This window comes from Lynx canadensis, chromosome B3 (assembly GCF_007474595.2).
Source record: "Lynx canadensis isolate LIC74 chromosome B3, mLynCan4.pri.v2, whole genome shotgun sequence".
Lineage (NCBI taxonomy): Eukaryota > Metazoa > Chordata > Mammalia > Carnivora > Felidae > Lynx > Lynx canadensis.
The window spans coordinates 67,590,553-67,613,409 of NC_044308.2; the positions used below are offsets into that span (position 1 = coordinate 67,590,553).

General features: G+C 36.7%; 1 protein-coding gene across 1 annotated transcript in view; it reads left to right on the forward strand.

The window, feature by feature from the left end:
* AQR (aquarius intron-binding spliceosomal factor) overlaps window positions 1-22,857 on the forward strand; it is a 93,696-nt gene that overhangs the window by 11,261 nt on the left and 59,578 nt on the right. The window contains exons 4-12 of the mRNA XM_030318560.2: window positions 4,522-4,557; window positions 7,262-7,382; window positions 10,012-10,152; window positions 11,847-11,915; window positions 13,012-13,112; window positions 17,184-17,260; window positions 18,851-18,915; window positions 20,053-20,169; window positions 21,469-21,582. Of these exons, the coding sequence (XP_030174420.1) occupies window positions 4,522-4,557; window positions 7,262-7,382; window positions 10,012-10,152; window positions 11,847-11,915; window positions 13,012-13,112; window positions 17,184-17,260; window positions 18,851-18,915; window positions 20,053-20,169; window positions 21,469-21,582 (841 nt within the window). The remainder of the gene's footprint in view (window positions 1-4,521; window positions 4,558-7,261; window positions 7,383-10,011; window positions 10,153-11,846; window positions 11,916-13,011; window positions 13,113-17,183; window positions 17,261-18,850; window positions 18,916-20,052; window positions 20,170-21,468; window positions 21,583-22,857) is intronic.

The window sequence follows — 22,857 nt, forward strand, 5'->3', positions numbered from 1 at the left end:
ATTTTTGCATATCAGCTCTATTTCTGAAGGAGGCATCTGGGAAATAAATCAGTTCTTAATATTCTCATGGTATAAATGATAACTTTTAGGATCTCAAAAGTAGTAAAATATATTGCCCAATAAGCCATGTGATTGATTCATATTTGCTATCCTTACCATTATCAAATTTGGCAAGCGTGTCTTAACATATTTTCGCCTGTTTAATTTTAAAGCCTTCAAAATAATCGTAATTATTATTTGTTGAGTGCTTACTATGTGCCAGATTCTGCTCTAAGCACCTTGCATATATAGTAGCTCATTTTTCCTCATGACAACCCTGTGCTACTCACTGTTATTATCCTCATTTTATTGATGAGTAAACTGCAGTCCAGAGAGAGGTTAAGTAGCTAGCTCAAAATGTTTCCCAGTTAGAGGAAGAGCCAGGTATTAAATCCTGGTTCTTTGACTCTTTTCCAGTACTATGTTCTTAAGTAGTACAGGGTCTATTGCCTTTTAGAACTCCCCTCACCAGTACACTTTGGTTATGACTGTTAATTCTGTTATGAATACATGTAAGTGGGTTTTGTGCAGGAAAAAGGTGAGTTATTGTGTAGTTTACTTTTGCCCATGTTTATATTTGTTTTCATTTAAAATATTTAAACCCCAGAGGGCCTGGCTCACTTAATCAGAAGAGCAGGCAACTCTTGATTTCGGGGTTATGAGTTTGAGCCCCACATGGTGCAGAGATTACTTAAATAAAGAAAAAAAAAGACTTAAAAAATGTTTAAACTCCTTTACTATGAAATCTAACACAGAAAAGAGCATAAAACAGAAATGTATGGCCTTCTGAATTATTATCATTCATAACCACCACCAAGGTAATAAAAGCCAACATTTGTCAGCATCCCAGAGGCCTTTTCATAGCCTTTTGCTTTAACACTGTAAAATGTAAGTATGGAAACATGAACACTGTAGTTTTGGTTGTTTTGAATAAATGGAACCACATGGCATACACTCTTTTGTGGCTGACCTCTTTTGTTCACTATTATTTGTTTTTTTTAATCATCTACTTTATTTTTTATTTTTATTTTTTAATGTTTATTTATTTTTGAGACAGAGCGAGACAGAGCATGAACGGGGGAGGGGCAGAAAGAAATGGAGACACAGAATCCGAAGCAGGCTCCAGGCTCTGAGCCGTCAGCACAGAGCCCCATGCGGGGCTCAAACTCACAGACCGTGAGATCATGACCTGAGCCAAAGTTGGACGCTTAACCGACGGAGCCACCCAGGCACCCCTTAATCATCTACTTTAAAATTTTTTTTTTTTCAACGTTTATTTATTTTGGGACAGAGAGAGACAGAGCATGAACGGGGGAGGGGCAGAGAGAGAGGGAGACACAGAATCGGAAACAGGCTCCAGGCTCTGAGCCATCAGCCCAGAGCCCGACGCAGGGCTCGAACTCACAGACCGCGAGATCGTGACCTGGCTGAAGTCGGACGCTTAACCGACTGCGCCACCCAGGCGCCCCTTAATCATCTACTTTATAATAAATCTGGAAATGGGTAGTTCAGAAGTTCACGTGAGGGCCTTCGTCAGCCTTTTCACAGGTGTGGGTTTTTTTTGGCTTTCCTTGTATGGTTGCAAGGGGGCTGCCACAACCTTAGACTTCATGTTTTCACACAACCATATCCCAAGAGAAGAAGCAGTGGGCAATTACAATAGCAAAACTTATTGGCAGAAGCATAAAACTCCAAATTTAATGAGTATGGCCAAAATTGCTAGAGTGTTTTTGTTTTATCTTGACCCATGACTTCTTTTTTTCTTGTCTAGTCGTCCAGAAATAAATGGGCCACTTTGCCTCTTTTGAGTATGAGGAAACTGGGTCCCAGAGTGTTTAAAAGATGTTGTCAGGGTAACACTGAATCATGACCAGAATACTGTCCTCTGTCTCATGTGCTGGTATTTTTTCTCTCTTTCATCATGAGGTCCTATTTGGCTGACGAAATGAAGCATGCAGTTTTGTGCATAGTGGGCACTGAGTGAATTCTGTTCTCCAGCATGCTATTAACGTGAAATGTCTGCAGCTGGAAGGAGACCTAGTGTGTCTGACACACAAGATGTTGTATCCACTCAGTGACCTGGCTGGCTATAGAGGCCAGTATCTTGCCAGTGTTGTATCTTTGTGCTTTTTTGCACAATAAAAACCTGCATTTTATTCTCACTAAAGTTCTGTGACACTGCTTGCTTAGTGAAACTATTTAAGAGATCAGAAGTCAGTGGAACAGGATTTTGACAGGATAATGGTCTCCTGGCGTATTATAAATTCGTAATGCATAGATATTTAACTTTCTAAGCTGGAGAATATTATCTAGTGGCAGTGTTCTGGTCTGACTGCTTTATTTCCAGTATACAAAATGATAAAACTAAATTAATGGACATTTGAACCAGCCTTTAGAGAGTTACCTGGTAGCTACAGCATCATTTATGCATGAAGTACAATACTTGTATTAAAAATAGACTGTAAAGAGAGCTAATACTCCGTCCACAATTTTCTTTTCTTTTTTTTTTTTAAATTAAATTCAAGTTAGTTAATGAACAGTGTTGGCTTCAGGAGTAGAACCCAGTGATTCATCTCTTACATATGATACCCAGTGCTCGTTCTGAAAAGTGCCCTCCCTAATGCCCATCACCCATTTAGCTCGTCCTCCCACTTACATCCCCTCCTATGGTTTGTCTCCCTCTCTGTTTTTATCTTATTTTTCACTTCCCTTCCCCTGTGTTCATCTGTGGAGTTTCTCAAATTCCACATATGAGTGAAATCATACGATATCTTTCTCTGACTTATTTCACTTAGCATAATACCTTCTAGTTGTATCCACGTTGTTGCAAATGGCAAATTTTCATTATTTTTCATTGCTGAGTAATATCCCGTGGTGTGTGTGTGTGTGTGTGTGTGCGCGCGTGCGCTACATACACACACACACACACACACATATACGTACCACATCTTTATCCATTGATCAGTCGATGGACATTTGGGCTCTTAACATACTTTGGCTATTGTTGATAGTGCTGCTATAAACATTGGGGTGCATGTGCCCCTTCAAATCAGCATTTTTGTGTCCTTTGGATAAATTCCTAGTAGTGCATTTGCTGGGTTATAATTTTTTGAGGAACCTCCACATTGTTTTCCAGAGTGGCTGCACCACTTTGCATTCCTATCAACAGTGCAAAAGAGTTTCCCTTTCTCCACATCCTAGCCAAAACCTGTTGTTCCTTCCACAATTTTCTAATTTTGTAGACTTAGTGTCAAAACTTATGAAACCTTTGAAAAGTCTGATTCCTGTGTTTGTGATATAGATACATGTGTCTCTTGTACTTTCAGGAGGGCATTACTTTCAGGTAGGATGTCTGGGTGGCTCAGTTGTTTGAGGATCTGACTATTTTGGCTCAGGTTGTGATCTCATGGTTGGTGGGTTTGAGTCCTACTGAGTGTGGAGGCTGCTTGGGATTCTCTGTCTCCCTCTCTCTGCCCCTCTCCTGCTCATGCTCTGGCACACACATGCTCTCTCTCTCTCTTTTTAAATAAGCTTAAAAAAAGAATGCTGGTCAATGCTAAGAAATTAAGATAGGTTAGGTTTTGGCAGTTGTGATCCAGTGTTATGAGTAATGATGAACATTTGTGTTTTCATTATAATTATTTGCCTTATTCTGGAGCCTGCTTCTGTGTCTCCCTCTCTCTGTCCCTCCCCCTCTTGCGCTCGCTCTGTCTCTCAAAAATAAACTTTAAAAAAAATTACTTGCCTTTTTAACTTATATGTTATATTTCAGTATGTTGTGGTGCTTGTTGTGTTTGTTATATGAGTAGGATAAGATTTCACTTAAGTAGGGGTGCCTGAGTGGCTCAGTCAGTTGAGCATCCGACTTTGGCTCAGGTCATGATCTCACAGCTCGTGAGTTTGAGCCCCACGTCAGGCTCTGTGCTGATAGCTCAGAGCCTGAAGCCTGCTTCAGATTCTGTATCTCTCTCTCTCTGCTCCTAACCCACTCACATTCTGTCTCTCTCAAAAATAAACAAACATTAAAAAAAAATAAAAAAGATTTCACTTAAGTAATTTCTGGTTTTAAAAATAAAATGGGGGGGCACCTGGGTGGCTTAGTCAGTTAAGCTTCCAACTTCGGGGCAGGTCATGATCTCACATTTCGTGGGTTTGAGCCCCACATCAGGCTCTGTGCTGACAGCTTTGGATTCTGTATCTCCCTCTCTCTCTGCCCTTCCACTGCTCACACTCTGTCTCTATCTCTCAAAAAGCAATACACATTAAAGAAAAAAAGTTTTAAAAATAAAATAAACTACCCTGATGAAATACAAAGAAAAAATATAGAAGCAAATTTAGCTTTTCTCAATGCATATTAAAATATGATTATTCTGCTATGTGAGTCAATATTAACACAAGATTCCAAAATGCATCTGCGTCAGTAACTCTGAAATGTTTGTATTTTCTGTTTAAACACTTTTATTTTTACTTTTACACTTTTAGGTTTGCCATCAGAAAGATAATGCTCTTGGAATTTAGGTGAGTTTAAAGACGAAGTTAAAGATGGAGTATACCTTTTTTATTATTATTCTACTATAGTTAATATACAGTGTTACATTAGATTCAGGTGTACAATATAGTGATTCATCAATTCCAACTCCGTGCTCATCATGACAAGTGCACTCCTAAATCCCCATCATCTATTTCACCCATCCTCCCACCCACATACCTGTATCATCTTGAGCAAATCATTTACTCTCATGGCCTCGATTCCTCATCTGAAAATGTAAAGAATGGGTTTGGAGTTTGCTGTTAGTTAACTCCCAAAATAAAACATTACTGTTAAAAACTGTGGCAAGCCAGTGATATCTCTGAGGCATGTGGCAGAAACAAATATACACTTATGTATTCCAACTGTATTGCACAAAAATTCCCATAGATAAAACCCTGGTAAAGGTGAGTTCAAACTCCCGATTACAAAGCACATTAGGATAAGAATCAACTATAAGCAAGTTGAAAGAACAGAATTCGTTCTCCACCCTGCCCACCCAGGACCTGAGATAATTAAATAATTTTTATATACCATCAAATAGTATGTTTAAAGTTACTATAAGTATAAAAGAAGAAATTGAATATGTGAACATGGAACAAGATGCTAAAAATGGGTAGGTTTGGAGAAAATGGAAGTAAAAACGTTTGAGATTTAAAAATTCAATGGACAAATTAAACGCAGGCATACCTTGGAGATATTGCAGGGGCATTTCCAGACCACTGCAATAAACCAAGGCAGACGTATTTTTTGGTTTCCTAGTGCATATGAAAGTTATATTTATAGTACCTATATTGTAGTCTATTAAGTGTGCAGTGCCGTTATGTCTAAAAAAATTTACATGCCTTAATTTAAAAATTCCTTATTATTAAAAAATGGTAAACATCTGAGTTTTCAACAAGTCATAATTACTAATCATGGATTACCATAACAAATATAACAATAATGAAAAAGTTTGAAATATCCTGTTGCCAATTTTTTGGTAAATCTTACTACCAAAACGTGACAGACACAAAGTGAACAAATACTGTTGGAAAAAATGGTGCTAATAGACTTGCTCAGTGCAGCATTGCCACAAACGTTCAATTTGAAAAATGCGACATCTGCAATGAATAAAGCAACGCACAATAAAACAACATAGGCCTGTGGCAGATTAGACACAGGTAAGAGGGAAATTAGTGAATTGGAATATAGGAAATTAATTAGATAATAGCAAAGAGAAATAGGGATGACAATATAAAAGGAAATTTAGAGATACAAAGGCTAAAATTAGAAAGTCCAATCAATTTCAGAAGAGATTTAGAAAAGAGGAGTAGCAATTTAGAAGAGATGGTGGTTGAGAATTTTCTACAGTTGAGATATGTGAGTCTTAGATTCAGGAAGTACAGTAAATTCTGAATAGAGCAACTGAAGAGTGGCAAAGATGGAATGAAGATCTTACCGTATGCTAGAGGGGAAAAAAAACATAAAGAACGCATAGATTGTAGATTTCTCAGTTGTAGTAATAGAGAATGGAATAGAATGAGACTAATGCAAGAAAAAAATCAACAACAACCCAGAAACAATTGTATAACCAGCTAAACTATCATGAAATAAAGAAATTTCAGACAGATAGATTAACACTAACAGACTTGTTGACAGACGTTCTGAAGGGTATAATTCAGGAAAAAGGAATTTATACTTGTAAGAGAGGAATGAAACGAAACTTTGTGCATATTATTTATGAAAGAGCACTCAGGTATCTTACTTGGAGCCTCTTGACCATTATTTCAGGTAAAATTCCACTTACTCAGTTTTCAAGATTCTTCTAAATAAACTAAGTATTGCTAAAGATAGACCTGTGGAAATACTGATGTAAGCATAAGAGGAAGTAGAAAAATTACAGTGCTATAGAGGAGTATAAACACTTAACTATGGGTGGGTGTGCGTTCGGTTGCATGTGTGCATACGTACGTACACACATATGTGAGTGATTGCAGCATGCAAGCGGAGTGATTTAAAGTGAGAATAAAACACCTTGCTTTTTTTAGTGCTTGAGGGTATTTTAACCCCTGTACAAAAATTGATGTTTATAACTACCCTGAATGATTAAAAAAAAAAAAAAAAGACTTAAGTTGTATTTTAGAAATTAGAAATACTTAAATTTCTTGAGGAATATTTTCACCACGGTCTTAAAATAAGAATTTTGGTATTTTAAGAGGAAAATGCTAGTTACCTTGTAAATTTACTTATGTTGAATATACCTAGTAAATTAAGTATTAAAATTAGCTTCTTTTTGATTGTTAAATCTCTTTAGTTTCTAGAAGTCAGTTGGTCTTCGTATGAGGTAGTATTAAGGTCTTAGATACATTTATCTGCTGAACCTGCCCATTATATCATTTTGGCTTTTTACTTCACAAAGAGACTTAGGTAGGGAATATCCAGTGTTCTGAGGGTGATAATTACATACGTTAGTAATCTTTGCTGTCTTCCTACCTTGAAAGTGTAAACTCTAATTCTACAAAGCTGCAATTGCTATATATAAGTTTGTAGCAGGTAGTGACCTAGATTATAGGTAAATTTGTGAAGGATTCTCAAGTTACATAGTTTTTTAAAAAGTTTTCAGAAAGTTTTAATTAACACTTTTCCATGCGAGTGACATATAGTGAGTGGTGATAACTAATGAAATATTCTGTGCTTTTTTACTCTTCACAGCCAGTATCTTGAAAATTACCTCTGGATGAATTATTCTCCAGAGGTGTCCAGCAAGGCCTATTTAATGTCAATCTGCTGTATGGTGAATGAGAAATTCAGAGAAAATGTCCCTGCATGGGAGGTAACAGATTTAAATTACTTCGTAGCTTTCATACTGTGCTCACTTTAAGCGATTAAAGAGTAGCAGAACTTTTTACTGATAATAAATAATGCTTTTATATATTTATTTTCTAGGTTTATTTATTTTGAGAAAGAGAGAAAGAGAAAGCGAGTGGGGGGAGGGCAGAGAGAGAGAGAGAATTCCCAGTTGTCTCTGCACACTATCAGCACAAAGCCCTCCATGGGGCTCGAACTCATGAGCCCTGAGATCATGATCAGAGCTGAAATCAAGAGTCAGACACTTAACTGCTGAGCCACCCAGATGCCCCCAAATAATACTTTTAGAACAAAACTTCACCCAATAATAAAGTAATGTTGAGAAAAAAATGGATATATGAAAAATGCTATTTTTTTTTTGTTTCAATACATTGTTCAAACTAATTTACTATGAACTGAAAAATTATGAAAATGAAATTATTTTTGTTTTGTGCTTGATATGAAGAATGGCATGGATTATAAAGACTTTTGCCTGAGATTAACATGAAGTTTGTATTATTAGCACAAAGAGTGCTCAAATAGGATAATATTTTTCAGTGTCCTTTTTCACAACAGGGAGTATATATTTGTAGTTTTACGTACAGTAATGTTGCCAACGTAAAGACAGATGTTTATATTGTAATTTCAGTTTTCTCTTTATCCCTGATTTAGAGTCTGCTTTCCCTTTTAGAAATTTCTAATAGACATTTTTCCTTTGTGCTAGTGTAATAGAGGCTTGCTCAGTAGAGGTCCAAAGTCTAGGTTTTCTTTGGCTGCCATAAAATGGTCAGCTCATCACTCTTTTAAATAAAAAAAAGGCATGGGTAATTGTCATCTTTTTGTGGCAATGGTCTCTGAATTAAGAAAATGTTAGATTCTTTAAGATAAACCCATAGACCCTTCTCTCGAATATTCATTAAATAAGTGCCATCTTTGGGCAGATGAGAGCCCAAAGTAAACTGTGCTTTGTGTACTATTGAAAGGTCTTGGGTATTTCTTGAAGTTTATTCAAGCTGCTATAGGAAGGGAGAAGGAAGATTTTTTTTTTGAGCTAAACAATGACCTGATCAGTTTGCATGTTAAAATGACCATTTTGGTGATTAGGGCTTGAAAAAGAGAAATACAGATTAAGAAAAGAGGTTACACACAGATTTTCTAGAAAGTAGAATTGACTGCATTTCATAGCTGAATAATTAGTATTAGGGAAGGGTGTTATTTTCAATAATTTTCCAGGCTTGGGCAACTGAGTATAATAGATGATTCTGCCATTTACCAAGATAGGTAATCATAGAGGGTTGAGAAATACTCTGAAGGGTACAAAATTGTTGAATTGAGTTTTGGACTTCCTGAATTTAGATTGCCTTTCAATTATCTAGATGAAATTGTCTAGTAGGCAGAGGAATCTTGGGATCTAGGGTTAATGAGAGTAATCTGGACTGAAGATATATATTTGGAATCATTAGTGTGTGGTCTTTGAAGTCACGGGAGGGAGAAAAGAAGAATGGGGTTAGAACCCTAGAATCGTGCTGTGTACGCAGCAAGAGAAGAGGAACCCTCAGCACATTGTAGAGGGCTAGGATAGGGGGCTGGTAAGATTCCATTGTCTTTGATAGCGATCAAGATTCAGGGGAGTGCTGGGGTGGAAGCTTGTAGAGAAGTACATGAAAACAACTAGTGTATACCACACATTTGGAGCACTTCTCTATGAAAGAAGAGGGATGTGGAAGTAACTAGATGGGGGGCACAGTTCAGTGAGAAACTTGAATGTATTTACCTAATTTACTTTTTTAAAATATTATTTTCATGTTGAAAGTAAAGAGCTAATACAAAGCAGGAGAGGCTGTCATTGAGAGTGATCAGTGGGAAACTAACTTTTGCTAAAGATGTTGTTTTTCTTGCTTTAAGTCATAAGAATTAAAACATTTCAGATTCTTAGAAAACAAAGACTAAGGGGCGCCTGGGTGGCGCAGTCGGTTAAGCGTCCGACTTCAGCCAGGTCACGATCTCGCGGTCCGTGAGTTCGAGCCCCGCGTCGGGCTCTGGGCTGATGGCTCAGAGCCTGGAGCCTGTTTCCGATTCTGTGTCTCCCTCTCTCTCTGCCCCTCCCCCGTTCATGCTCTGTCTCTCTCTGTCCCAAAAATAAATAAAAAACGTTGAAAAAAAAAATTAAAAAAAAAAAAGAAAGAAAACAAAGACTAAGCTAAATGTGAACATAATCCATAAAAGAAAAAAAATAAAGGAATTAAAGCCATTATTTTAGGGGCACCAGGCTGACTCAGGCAGTAGAGCATGTGACTCTTAATCTTGGAGTCCTGAGTTTGAGCCCCACGTTTGGTGTGGAGATTCCTTAAAAAAAAATGAAAAAATAAAAATATTTTTAAAAAACAAGAAAAAAAAAACCCATTATTTTATTAGGTGAAATTTTCTGCAACTCTTTCATGATCTTGCCAGAAACCTGTATTTGACTTGCTACTATTATAAATAAGCAAATAGTCTTTTTTGCAATTATTTGCTTTTGTTAATAGACTTCTAAAGAATGACCAATTTTTTTTAAGGCAGAAAAGAGAGGGCTTGCAAGCCATTTCAAATTAAATTTTTATTCTTTCTCTTTTCAGACTTTTAAGAAGAAGCCAGATCACTTCCCATTTTTTTTTAAGTGTATCTTGAAAGCAGCATTAGCTGAAACTGATGGTGAATTTTCACTCCATGAACAGACGGTCTTACTGCTTTTTCTTGATCATTGCTTCAATAGTTTGGTAATTTTACTTTATCTTTGGGGGAAACTCAGATTTTCTTGGTGGTGGTGGTGGTTTTATTTTTTATTTATTTATTTTTTTAAAGTTGAACATAAATGAGACTACCTCTGTAGCCAACTCTTCATCCAATGGTAGTGGGGAATATGGATAATGCCAAAAGCTTAATTTTAGCCACTTCTCAATAAAAACATTTTAGAAGATCCATTCACTTTTTAAAATAGATTTGTACTGGATCTCTCCTTTTTTCTTAAGAAAAATGGTAACAGGAACGGAAATTCTCCAAAGATAGAGCAGCAAAGAATCTGGTTTTTATGAACTTTGCATAATGAGATCTGTGCCATAAGTTGCACACAAAAACTACCTTTATTACTTTTTTGTCCTGCTTCATGGCTGGCAGGCAAGAAGGAGAGTTCTAATTTGAGTTCACTCGATTAGGTGCAGTTTTTATCCTTCTAAAGAATTAAATATTTACAGTAATTAATATTTCATTTGCACTGCTCTGCTGTGGTTATCTGAAGGTCTATACCTATTTATTTAAAAATAAGTACTGCTGAGCTGAGAGTGCATTAGACCCATGCAGGAGAATGCATAGGGTTCTTTCTTATCCTGAAGACTGAATGTTGATAGATGGGTAGTTATTGCTTGTTCTAGGTCCTGCCTCAAATGAATCTTGTAAAGGCATTAAAAAAAAGATTTATGCCCCCAGTGGATGCCACTATTACCTCTAACATTGATTAAACTAAACAACGTCAATGTAAATATAGACATGATTATCAGAAATTAAGCAAAAACAAGATGAAATTAGTATTAGTAGTTTGGTACTTGGTTTAGTTAACTGAAAAACTTGTTTATTATTGAAATACTTTATTTTTTTCAACATGCCATCAGTACTTATTATTTGTGGTAGTTAGGTCTATGAGGCAGCTGCCGACACTGAATTAGCTAAAATTGAACCATTGCTCCTAGGGAGAATAAAGGGTTGGGTGCCTACAAGCCAATGTCACAACATTTCATCATTCCATCAGTACATAATCTTGTTTTATGTGTTTCTGTTTAAAGGCACCTTATGTAATATATATTGTTGCTTTATTGACATGGAACTCATGGCCAGAAACACTATAACTTAAGTATGAATGAACCTTCTGTAATACACTTATTTTCTGTATAAGACACATCACAGCCTTCTTGCACATAGGAACACTAACCAGCACTTCAACCATGTGCTTTACAATAGCAAAATCACCAACAAAAACCATAAAAATGTGAGAAAGGTAGCACTGAACAGACACACAGAAAAGGGTGCTTCTTTATAGTATGAGAGCTGAAACAAGAAGACGGATCATTACCTTGTTCACCCCCAGCTGAAAACCTCAAGCCTGTAACCACTGCATGTTGGGCAACTTAGCATTTTTCACTGATCTGTGCCGCCCTCGGACAGCACTAGGCGTATTGAATTTGGGGTTACAAATACATATTTGTGAATAGATGAACTCGCAAATACAGAATCTGTAAATGATGAAGATTGTATCTTTTTTGAAAAGTATTAAGCTTCTTAATATTAAAATATCATTAATTTGAAAGTATTGGTGGCATGTTTTCACCCTGGGACTTAAAAAGACAGTATTTCCTTATGTAAAGATTTAAGTTAAAATACTGATGTGTGTATAAATTTGTTTTCTTTGTGCCTTAAACAGGAAGTAGACTTGATACGGAGTCAAGTACAGCAGCTTATCTCCCTCCCAATGTGGATGGGCTTACAGCCGGTAAGTATCTTCAGAAACTTAGGCGTATGTGTGTTACAAGTGGAAAATGTGGTTTTAGATTTTGTAGCTTTAACATAGGTATAAAATGGTGGCCCAAAACCCCTTTTCCTGTTTAGAAAATGTATTTATTGTGCATTAATTTGTCATGGATGCAGTTTTTTTCAGTTTTAAAGTTTTTATGTATCTGCAAGCTAGTAGATTTCACCTCATGTCAGTATTGTAAGGTAAAATAAGATAATATCTATGGAGTTCATAAAGAAGGGGGATAAATTTAGCAAACTATGGTGATTATTTCTGCATGTGCCTTTGGATGAGACTAAATATAGACTAGAATATTTTATTTTCTTAGATTAGAATGTACATATAGCTATAGGAGAAGGTCTGGATTATGTTTAATGACTTCCTTTTATTCATCAAATCCTTATTGGATAATATGTGCCTGTATCAAAACCCAATTAACTGATCTTGGGGAGTAAAGTTACAACTGTCAAATTTTAGTATAGTACTTTATTCAAAATACCATTTCCTGCATATGGGTTTTTGCATAGAGCCAAATATGCAAGCTCATTCATAGGTACCGGCTGATGGTGATGAAAACAGGCATATATAAATAATTAGTGCTAAGCTAATTATTTAATGCTAAGTTAACTGATAAGTGCCATTAGAAAGAATGTAGTCATATGGACATTTCCTTGTCTGCTTGTGACAGCTGTTTCTATGTTCATTGTTTTAGACTCATTTTTCAAACTTCAGTGATTTTACTAATAAGTGTTAATGCTCATATTTTTCTAATTTGAATCCTTCATTTTAGAAATAAGAAATTTAATTGATTATTGAGCTTATGACCTTCATAAGAAAAGGCAGTTTCTTTTTTTTTTTTTTTACATTATTAGTAACAATTGTTAGAATTAAATAGTTTTTTTAAAATTAGAGTTGTTAGTTTCTTAGTTTTCAGGTTTTGTCATGTTGCTTTCAGGTTTTATCCCATTGCTTTATATTGTATCCACACTTTAGAAAACTAGCTGATAGTTGATCTAATATTTACCTTTGTAAACTTTGAGGTTACTGGTGATTTAATATCACATCATTCTTTCAGGCACGATTGGAATTAGAATTAAAAAAGACCCCTAAGCTAAGAAAATTTTGGAACTTGATTAAAAAGAATGATGAAAAGATGGATCCAGAAGCAAGAGAACAGTATGTTGCCAAAATTTTGTTCCACTTTGGTTTATTATTTTGGTTGTAAGTCCTAGATGGTGTTGATTGGTTTGTTGTTTCCTTTATATAGGCTGAACTAAATAAATAAGAAGTGCTTTTACTGTCGTAGGAATATTTTTCATAAAAGTCTAAAGGGGAAACCACAACATCACCATGTTTTTCTTCTTTCTCTTCTCTCTGCTCCAGTGATAAGTATATATCATTGATCCTCTCCCTGCCTCTTGACCGTAGTTTGTCTGTCATGGATGTTTTTCAATTTTCTGCACAATCTTCAAGCTATCAATCAACTTTTCTTTCTTTTTCTCACTCCCTTACTCTTTATAGTGACTTTTATACACTCCAGCCATCATTCGTTTGTTCATTCATTTATTCATTCATTCAACAACTAGTGAATGTTTATCATTTTGCCAGGTACTCTTCTAGGTATAGGGGACATAATAGAGAATGAAATGGAAGTAGTTCCTATTCTGTGGAGCTTACATTCTAGTTGGGGGCAGATAGCACCAAAAAAAGATCAATTATATAGTGTATTAGATGGTGATACATGTTAGGGAGAAAAATAAGTCAAGTATAAGGATTAAAGAAGCAGGTGAGGATTATGGTTTCTTTTAATAGTAGTATTTATTATGAGTTGGGGAAGTCTGATAGCAAGTATTTATTTCACCACAGAAAGTACTATTAGTAGGAAACGGGAAGGATCCACATACTCTTAAGAGGCTTTTCTCTCTCTCTCTCTGCGAGACTAACTCGGTGACTAGTGCAGCAATACCCCTTGCACTGTCTCCATCTTTAAAATCTTTTTTTTTTTTTTTTTAATTTTTTTTTTTCAACGTTTATTTATTTTTGGGACAGAGAGAGACAGAGCATGAACGGGGGAGAGGCAGAGAGAGAGGGAGACACAGAATCGGAAACAGGCTCCAGGCTCTGAGCCATCAGCCCAGAGCCCGACGCGGGGCTCGAACTCACGGACCACGAGATCGTGACCTGGCTGAAGTCGGACGCTTAACCGACTGCGCCACCCAGGCGCCCCTAAAATTTTTTTTTTTTTTTTTTTTTTAATTTTTTTTTTTCTTTTCAACGTTTTTATTTATTTTTGGGACAGAGAGAGACAGAGCATGAACGGGGGAGGGGCAGAGAGAGAGGGAGACACAGAATCGGAAACAGGCTCCAGGCTCTGAGCCATCAGCCCAGAGCCTGACGCGGGGCTCGAACTCCCGGACCGCGAGATCGTGACCTGGCTGAAGTCGGACGCTTAACCGACTGCGCCACCCAGGCGCCCCAAAATCTTTTTTTTTTTAATGTTTATGTTTGAGAGAGAGAGACAGAGCATGAATGAGGGAGGAGCAGAGGGAGAAGGAGACACAGAATCCAAAGCAGGCTCCAGGCTCTGAGCTGTCAGCACAGAGTCCGACGTGGGGCTCGAACCCACGAGCTGTGAGATCATGACCTGAGCCAAAGTTGGGCACTTAACCAACCGAGCCACCCAGGCACCCCGTGTCTCCATCTTTTGTTGCTCTTTTCCATTCACTCCTTTTTTTCTGCATATGTATATATGCTGAAGACTCCCTTCCCTTGGACCTGTGATGACTTTCTGGTTCTTTCTTATTGTTTGATCCACTTTGGAGAGTACTCTATACATGTGTAGCTGGTAATTTCATGAGTATGGATGAGATTATTTAGTGAGATACATAAACCATGAAAAGAGGGTTGAGGACAAAAAGAAATGGAACCTGGAGTTGTGCTGGTGGTTACTGAAAATAGGAAGAACTAAGAAAAGCTACATGTCAGAAAAATGAGTTTGGGTGGGTGGGAGTGAGAGCCATGAGGAGAAGATATTAGGGACAGAGTAGGAAAATTCCTTCTTTAATTTCCAACTCTAGTCTCATTATTCATGGTGTCTTCCCACCCAACAGCCTCTTGATTAGACTTAATCACATGGCATCTGCATTACTTGACTATTTTTTCTTAAACCTACTCTTCCTGTTACCTCAACATGATTTAATCATAAATCTCTCTGGCCCTGTCTTAGAATAATTCTTTGCTGTATACAGTTGACCCTTGAACAGGGCAGGGATTAGGGGCACTGGCCACCCTCTCATACAGTCACAAGTCCTCATGTAACTCGTGACTTCCCAAAAACCTAACTGTTAATAGTCCTCTGTTGACCAGAAGCCTTACTGATAACAGTTGGTGAACACGTATTTTGTATATTTTGTATATCATATACTGTACTCTTACAGTAAATTAAGCTTAGAGAATAGAAAATATTATTAAGAAAATCATAAGGAAGAGAAGATATATTTCCAGTACTGTGCTGTATTTATTGAAAAAATCCGCATGTGAGTGGACCTATACATTTCGAACCTGTGTTGTTCAAGGGTTAGCTGTACTTCTGTTTGCCATGAACTCCAGTTTGGCTTAAGTAATATTCATTGTTTTCCCTCCTAAACTTAATTTTCTGGCCAGTTTCTCTTAATTCTTTCAGAAATTGGGCTTAGAATATTCCAGTCCTTTGGCCAGCAATTTATATCCAGTCAGCCAGTCCTGTTGATCTTTTGTCCTTCCTCTCTTTTGCCTGTTCACACTGTTGTCATCTTAATTCAAGCCTCCAGAGCCTCTTGACTAAAGCATTACAATGAATTCCTATTTGATGTTTCTTCCAGCTTTCCCACAACAATGAGCCTAACTAGCCATCTTCATAGAAAATTTTGTGGTTTTCCCATATTCACAAGCTTTGCCTATTCACAAGCTTACAGTGGTTTCCTTCTTAGAGGAGAAGCTCTAAACTCCTTGCAGTGGCATTCAGAAACCTCCAGCTGTTTTGTTTGTGACTCCCCCAAATCCCTGGGTATTCATTGTTTCTTCCACTTTATTGAAGGCTAACCTTCCAAACACTTCTGGACCAACTACTTCAAGCCACTGTGCTTTCTTCTGAACTTCAAACCACGCTGTGTGTTTTTTATTGAAACTCCAGCTGTTGGTATAATAGTTAAAATATGTGTAGTTGTTGAGGGGCATCAGGTGGCTCAGTTGGTTAAGGTCATCTGAATTCAGGTCATGATCTTGCATTTGGTGGGTTTGAGCCCCATGTTGGGCCCTGTGCTGACAGCTTAGAGCCTGGGGACTCCTTCAGGTTCTGTGTCTCCCTCTGTCTCTGCCTCTCCCTCACTTGTGCTCTGTTTCTCTCTCTCTCTCTCTCTCTCTCTCAAAAATAAAAATTAAAACATTTTTTAAAAAATACATGTGTAGTTGTTGAAAGAATAGGTTCTTCAGTTGGAACCTATTGGAACCATAGTACCTGTTTAATGGGACTGTTGTCAGCATTTAATGAGATTATTCGAGTGAAGCACTTAACACAGCTCAGATCCTGACACAGTAAGTGCTCATTTAATGTCAGCCAGTTTTAGTAATTACATGTTGGTTTGTGTTACTAATTATCGTCATGTTATATGACTTGTTTCCGGTCATGTAGTCATTCCCCTCCTTTGTATTTCCCCCAGGACTGGCATAATCATTTACAGCTGTCCAATACCTGGTGAATGTTTGTTGATTGACTGGTACACAGTGCATCTTAAATTAGTAATGAGTAGAAAGTTGTTCTTTAAACCAGCATTTAAGTTTTAGACATTGTAATACTCTATTATATATAATACTTAAAATATACTAAAGTATAAAATTGCTTGTTTTATTTTAACTGTATACTTAAACGTTAAATTTTGAATGTCAAGGGCAGACTGTAAATGAAATTTTGAAAACTCCTTTCAAGTTCTGACCTTTAAATCTCAAGTGAAAACCTTCACAGTAACATGGTAAGAGAAAGTGGTGTTTTCTTTGCTGGCTCATTTAGGCTGGTAATGAGGCTGTTCTTTTCTTTACATAGTCTTGTGTATACATACAAAGAAGCAGGTGTGTGTTCAAATTATGACCCTAATTTCAGAGAGAAGTGGAACATTTGAATAGTGTAAGAAAAGCTTGTTCAGCATTTAAATTTTACTTTTGAAATAATTATTTTTCAAAAACAATTTGGTCAACGTTGTTCTCTGATTTTAGAGCCTACCAAGAAAGAAGATTCCTTTCACAACTCATCCAGAAGTTTATCTCTGTGTTGAAATCAGTGCCACCTTCTGGTAACTATCTTCTTCCTCTCAGCTTATTTGTGAAGTTGTGGTTTAGATGCTCCTATAGTATTGACTAGCCTCTAATCTAAAAACTGCTCCTGGAACAGTTTTAAATCATAAAGACAACGTACCTGCCCTCCCCTTTTCATATATATGACCAGTCTGAGTATTATGACTGCGTTAAAAATTCACATATTTTGGGGTGCCTGGGTAAGCTCTGTTGGTTGAGTGTCTGACGCTTGATTTTGGTTCGGGTCATCCATGGGATTGAGCTCTGTGTTAGGCTCTGTGCTGAATGTGAAGCCTGCTTAAGATTCTCTCTTTCTCTCCCTCCGCCTCTCCCTCTCTCCTCTCTTTTTATATAGTTATTGAAATATTCATTTACTTAGCAAATATTTTTTGAGTTTGCTTGCAAGACCTAGATCCTGAACAAGGTGCTAGGGTACAATGTTGAACAAGTCAGTCACAGACCCACATGGCATTTATCCTGTGGTACTGAATAGTGTTTTTAGACAGCATCAAATACTGATCGAACAGGAGATAGTGATTTTTGAGATAACAAGCTATAAGGCAAAATGGGAAAGATATTCCCTCCAATGTGGCCCCTATTTATTGATGAAACAAATACAAATATATGCTCTGTAGACTATGTACTTAAAAATATGCCATGATTATACTGTATTTGTGTGTGTGTGTGTGTGTGTGTGTGTGTGTGTGTGTGTGAGTGAGAGAGAGAGAGAGAGAGAGAGAGAGAGAGAGAGAGAGACAGACAGAGGGAGGGAGATATGCCTATATATCCAGAGGGGCTAATTACATTATGTTGGGTTTGCAAGCTCTACATAGAATACTTTTTACTTAATAAAGGTGTATATATACTATGTAAGGTGTATCATTTGTTAATATTTTATTTCCTAAATGGGATATAATCTAAGAACAGTTCTGTAGATATACCATATTTATATTTTTGCATCAGAGATTGTTGCTTTGTTTACACTACTTATAAATGCCAACCTTCCAAGTAATATTTTACAACTGAAAATCATAACTATAATTTAGTGAGGAATAGATACTAATGCTATATACATCAGCTATACCTGATTGAGGCATAATGTTACTCCCAGCCTAAGTGTATAGAAAAACTTGTCATATGCTGATAATCTAAGTCACTTACTTAATATTAGTATTTTTATTATTTTATTTTTTTAAATTTACATCTAAATTCGTTAGCATATAGTGAAACAGTGATTTCAGGAGAAGATTCCTTAATGCCCCTTACCCATTTAGCCCATCCCCCCTCCCACAATCCCTCCAGCAACCCTCAGTTTGCTCTCCACATCTATGAGTTGTTAATGTTAGCCATTCTGACAGGTGTGAGGTGGTATCTCATTGTGGTTTTGATTTGTATTTCCCTGATGATGAGTGATGTTGAGCATTTTTTCGTGTCAGTTGGCCATCTGGATGTCTTCTTTGGAGAAGTGTCTGTTCATGTCTTTTGCCCATTTATTCACTGGATTATTTGTTTTTTGGGTGTTGAGTTTGATAAGTTCTTTGTAGATTCTAAGTAAGGAAATCTTAACATGTTCTGTCTGTTATGTCCAGAACCTGTCACTATGGACAAAGTTCATTACTGTGAAAGATTCATTGAACTTATGATTGATCTGGAGGTAAGAAATTTGCAGTGACTTTCCTGTTACATCATCATTATGGTGGATAAGTTTGAGCATATGACTGTGAAATATATGAAATATTTCTTCATTACCTCAGACAGGCCTTAGATTTTACGTGTTTCTATGTGTAACAGAGAAACAAAAGTAAAATGCAGTTGGCTCTTTAAGTTTTCAAATAACTGTCAGATGGCTGCTATTTGTAGAAAAAAACATGTAGTATAGTTATTAAATATGGGTCCAGCAGTGGCAGTTTATTTTCTATCATATTTTAATACCCCATCATGGAGTTTTTAATAGTGGCTGAAGTTGTGGATTTATGGGCATCTCTTTAATAATCTCACTTTTCTAAATGTGCCTAATATTGTTGGTGAAGAAAGATATAGCTGCTATTGTCAATTTTTTAAATTAAGATCCTTGAAGAAGATTTCATAATACTAGGTGCAAGATTTTGACAGAGAGTTCAGATGCAGAGTTGGTATAATTCAGACTGAGTTCATTTCCTTTCCCTCTTTACTGCAGGAAATTGAAAGAAAATCCTTTGTGTTCATTTCTTATCTGGAGAGAGAAGGTAGTTTCTTGACATGCGGATTAGAGTATTGGACTTGCAGCCATGCATGAGATCTTCATTCAGATTCTGGTTCTGCCAGTAACTAATTTATAGCCTCTGAGGATCTCAATAACCTCATCTATAAAATGAGGATATTTGATTAGATTAGTGGTTTTCAAACTGATGATCACAGTGTCTCAGCATTGTCTTGCTGACTGTCACAGGACGATGTGGTAAGAGGAAATGGAGGATGAAGTCTCCATATAGGGGTCCCCAGTCCCTTTTCTCTCAGAGTAGCACCATTTTTAAATCTATACCTAAAATATATTGAGATTTCATAGAAGATTTTGTTTGAAAACTACTGGCTTTCCTATCTGAAATTTCTTCTAATGTCGTATTTTATTTATAAACATTGCCACTGCGCCTGTTTACACATGGACCAGACCCTTTGCTTTGTGCACAGTGTCTTTTGGGAGACTAGAGGGTACTTTGTATGTGATTGACACTTCTGAGTGAAGGATCAGTAGAGTTTACCTCTAGCTGCAGAGAACATGCAGATTTATTGCCATGGTATTTATTTTTTTTAGGCCCTCCTCCCCACAAGGCGCTGGTTTAATACCATTCTGGATGACTCCCACCTTTTGGTTCACTGTTACCTTTCCAATCTTGTTCATAGAGAAGAGGATGGCCATCTTTTTTCCCAGGTGAGCACTGATAATATCTGAACATATTTTCATTTCTAAATTGATTCTTTTTCTGCCATGCAACCAAGAGTGCCAGTGGTGATATAAAGGAAATTTTACTAAATATTGAATTAAGTAATGTAAATTCCCAATTAGTCATTTTAAAGTAAAATCAAATCTTAGTATAGAAAACGAATGAAGAGCTTTGATTAATCATACATGATTTTATTATTGGACTAAATTAGGATTTTGGCAGTGCAGTCCCACATACTCATATATTTTATGTTAGTAACCACTGTGGAATACAGTAGATGATGAGCATTAATTTCAAGAGAACTATGCCCTCCTCTCATGGCTGTCTTTCCATATGACGGTGGTGACCAAAACCGTTGAGAGCATGGCAGTGCACTTCATTTGCTACCTTGAGTAGAAAGAAGTAATAGTGTTTCACATTTCCTGTTTCACATCACCTCTTCAGGAAAAAGTCTTCTACCAAACTCCTAATACTTGCCTTTCAATGAGATCATAGTTGGAGATATAATTTTTGTGTGCTTATATATTCTTTTAAGAATTTTTTTATCTTGTATCTATATTTTTTCTCATTCTCTTACTAAATTTCTATCCAGTGATTTGCCACATGCATTAAAACATACTAAAATTCTAGTATCTGTTCTGCCATAGGTTAGAATCAATAATGATGAAGATTTGGGGTAAATGTAGCCAGTAGACCCTTCATTATAGCAGCAGGAACTAAGCCAAAGCAAGGGCTTAATGGCTGTGGAGACTGATGAGAGGAATAAATATCTTAGCTTTCCTCACCTTGCTGCATTTCCCTAATAGTAGCAGCACACAGAGAAGAATATCTCCAATTATGAATTCCAAAACCCTCATTCAGAAAATTCTGTATTAAGTGGCCTACCTAAGTAAAGGACCTCAAGAGTTCCCTCTAGTGGTGTAGTTCCATAAATGGGCAGTGGTGTACTTTGTTTTTTTCCATTTAAGTGTTTGGCTTCCTTTGATTAAATCCTTAATGTCCGTTCAGTACTGGGATTTCAATTTAAGTTCCTCTCTGTAGAAGTAGACCGTGTATATGAAATAGACTCTTAACAATTTATTCACAAGAAACATACTTTTTCCTCACACAAATAAAACATGTTTGGATATGTTCTGACGTGTTTGTTGCAGTGTTTATATTCCAGAGTTTTCCAGCACCTCGGAGAAGGTATACAGACTTACTTAATCTTTATAATAAGTAATTTTTGTTTGTGGTTTCTTGTTCTTATGTTCACACAGTTTATTAATGTAAATGTATCCTTTCAGCTTTTGGACATGCTTAAGTTCTATACTGGTTTTGAGATTAACGACCAGACTGGGAACGCTCTGACAGAGAATGAGATGACTACAATTCACTATGACAGAATCACTTCTCTCCAGGTGACTGAAATGCAGTATAGCCTGTGCTTCTGCTCCCATCAAGTTGGTTCATAAATAATGTAGTTTCATGTAGTACAGGTATAAAAAACTACTAATTGGGGCGCCTGGGTGGCGCAGTTGGTTAAGCGTCCGACTTCAGCCAGGTCACGATCTCGCGGTCCGTGAGTTCGAGCCCCGCGTCGGGCTCTGGGCTGATGGCTCAGAGCCTGGAGCCTGTTTCCGATTCTGTGTCTCCCTCTCTCTCTGCCCCTCCCCCGTTCATGCTCTGTCTCTCTCTGTCCCAAAAATAAATAAACGTGGAAAAAAAAATTAAAAAAAAAAAAAACAAAAAACTACTAATTTAATAGTGTTTCATCTTGAACTTTTAAAATGTTACTTTTAAAAATTTTAAATACTTAAAATAATGCTAATTTTTAAATTTTTTAAAAATATTACTTTTAAATATTTTATTTAAATATTTTAATTATTTTTAAATAAGTTTTTAAAATATTACTTTCAAAATATTACTTTAAAATTTTTTTTTAAATATTACTTTTAAAATATTACTATTTCTAATGAATTCATGGGGAAAAAATGGCTTTCTTCATAGTCTTCAATCTTGAGAATCAAGATACTGATATTTGACACTCAGAAATGTTTGATTAATTACTGGGCCAATTTGGTGCATATACTTACCAGTTTTATTTATGAAAGAGTATTCCCAATGTATCGACAAAGTATGTGTGAGCGTTTTATAAATTTTAAAGATAAACACATGTAATGGGACCGAAATTGCCCAGTACAGCTCAGCTGTGTCAACAGAGTACCTTTGTTTTCTGTTCTTGATTTCCTCTTGCTCTTGCCCTTTCTGGTGGTAAAAAGAAGCTTTTATTTGTCACTTTGGAGAAATTCAGTCCTGTCTGTTTCCGTCTTTTTGGGGAAAGAGTCAAACTTAAGTTCAAAATGTCTTTCATAATCAATTCCACTATCTCTCAGGGACTCTCTGCTCTCCCTCTTCTTTCCCCAAATGACATCTGGGTATATGGAAGCATTGAGATAGCCTCATTGTTTTGGAAGAAGAGTGACCTGCACAGCTTACATGTCTTTTCTTGCTTTGCTCAGAGCATTGGTGTTTTTGTCCTTCTGCTTCTGCCCTTGAAGTAACCACAGCTGGCGCGGCTTGTGGTCTGCTCTTTTGGCACAGGCATGGCATGATGATTCCCGAGGAGCTTGGCTATCTCCTTGCTGACGAGGCTGCACTCTTGCTCTTGGTGATGCTGGAGTCCTCCAGAGAGC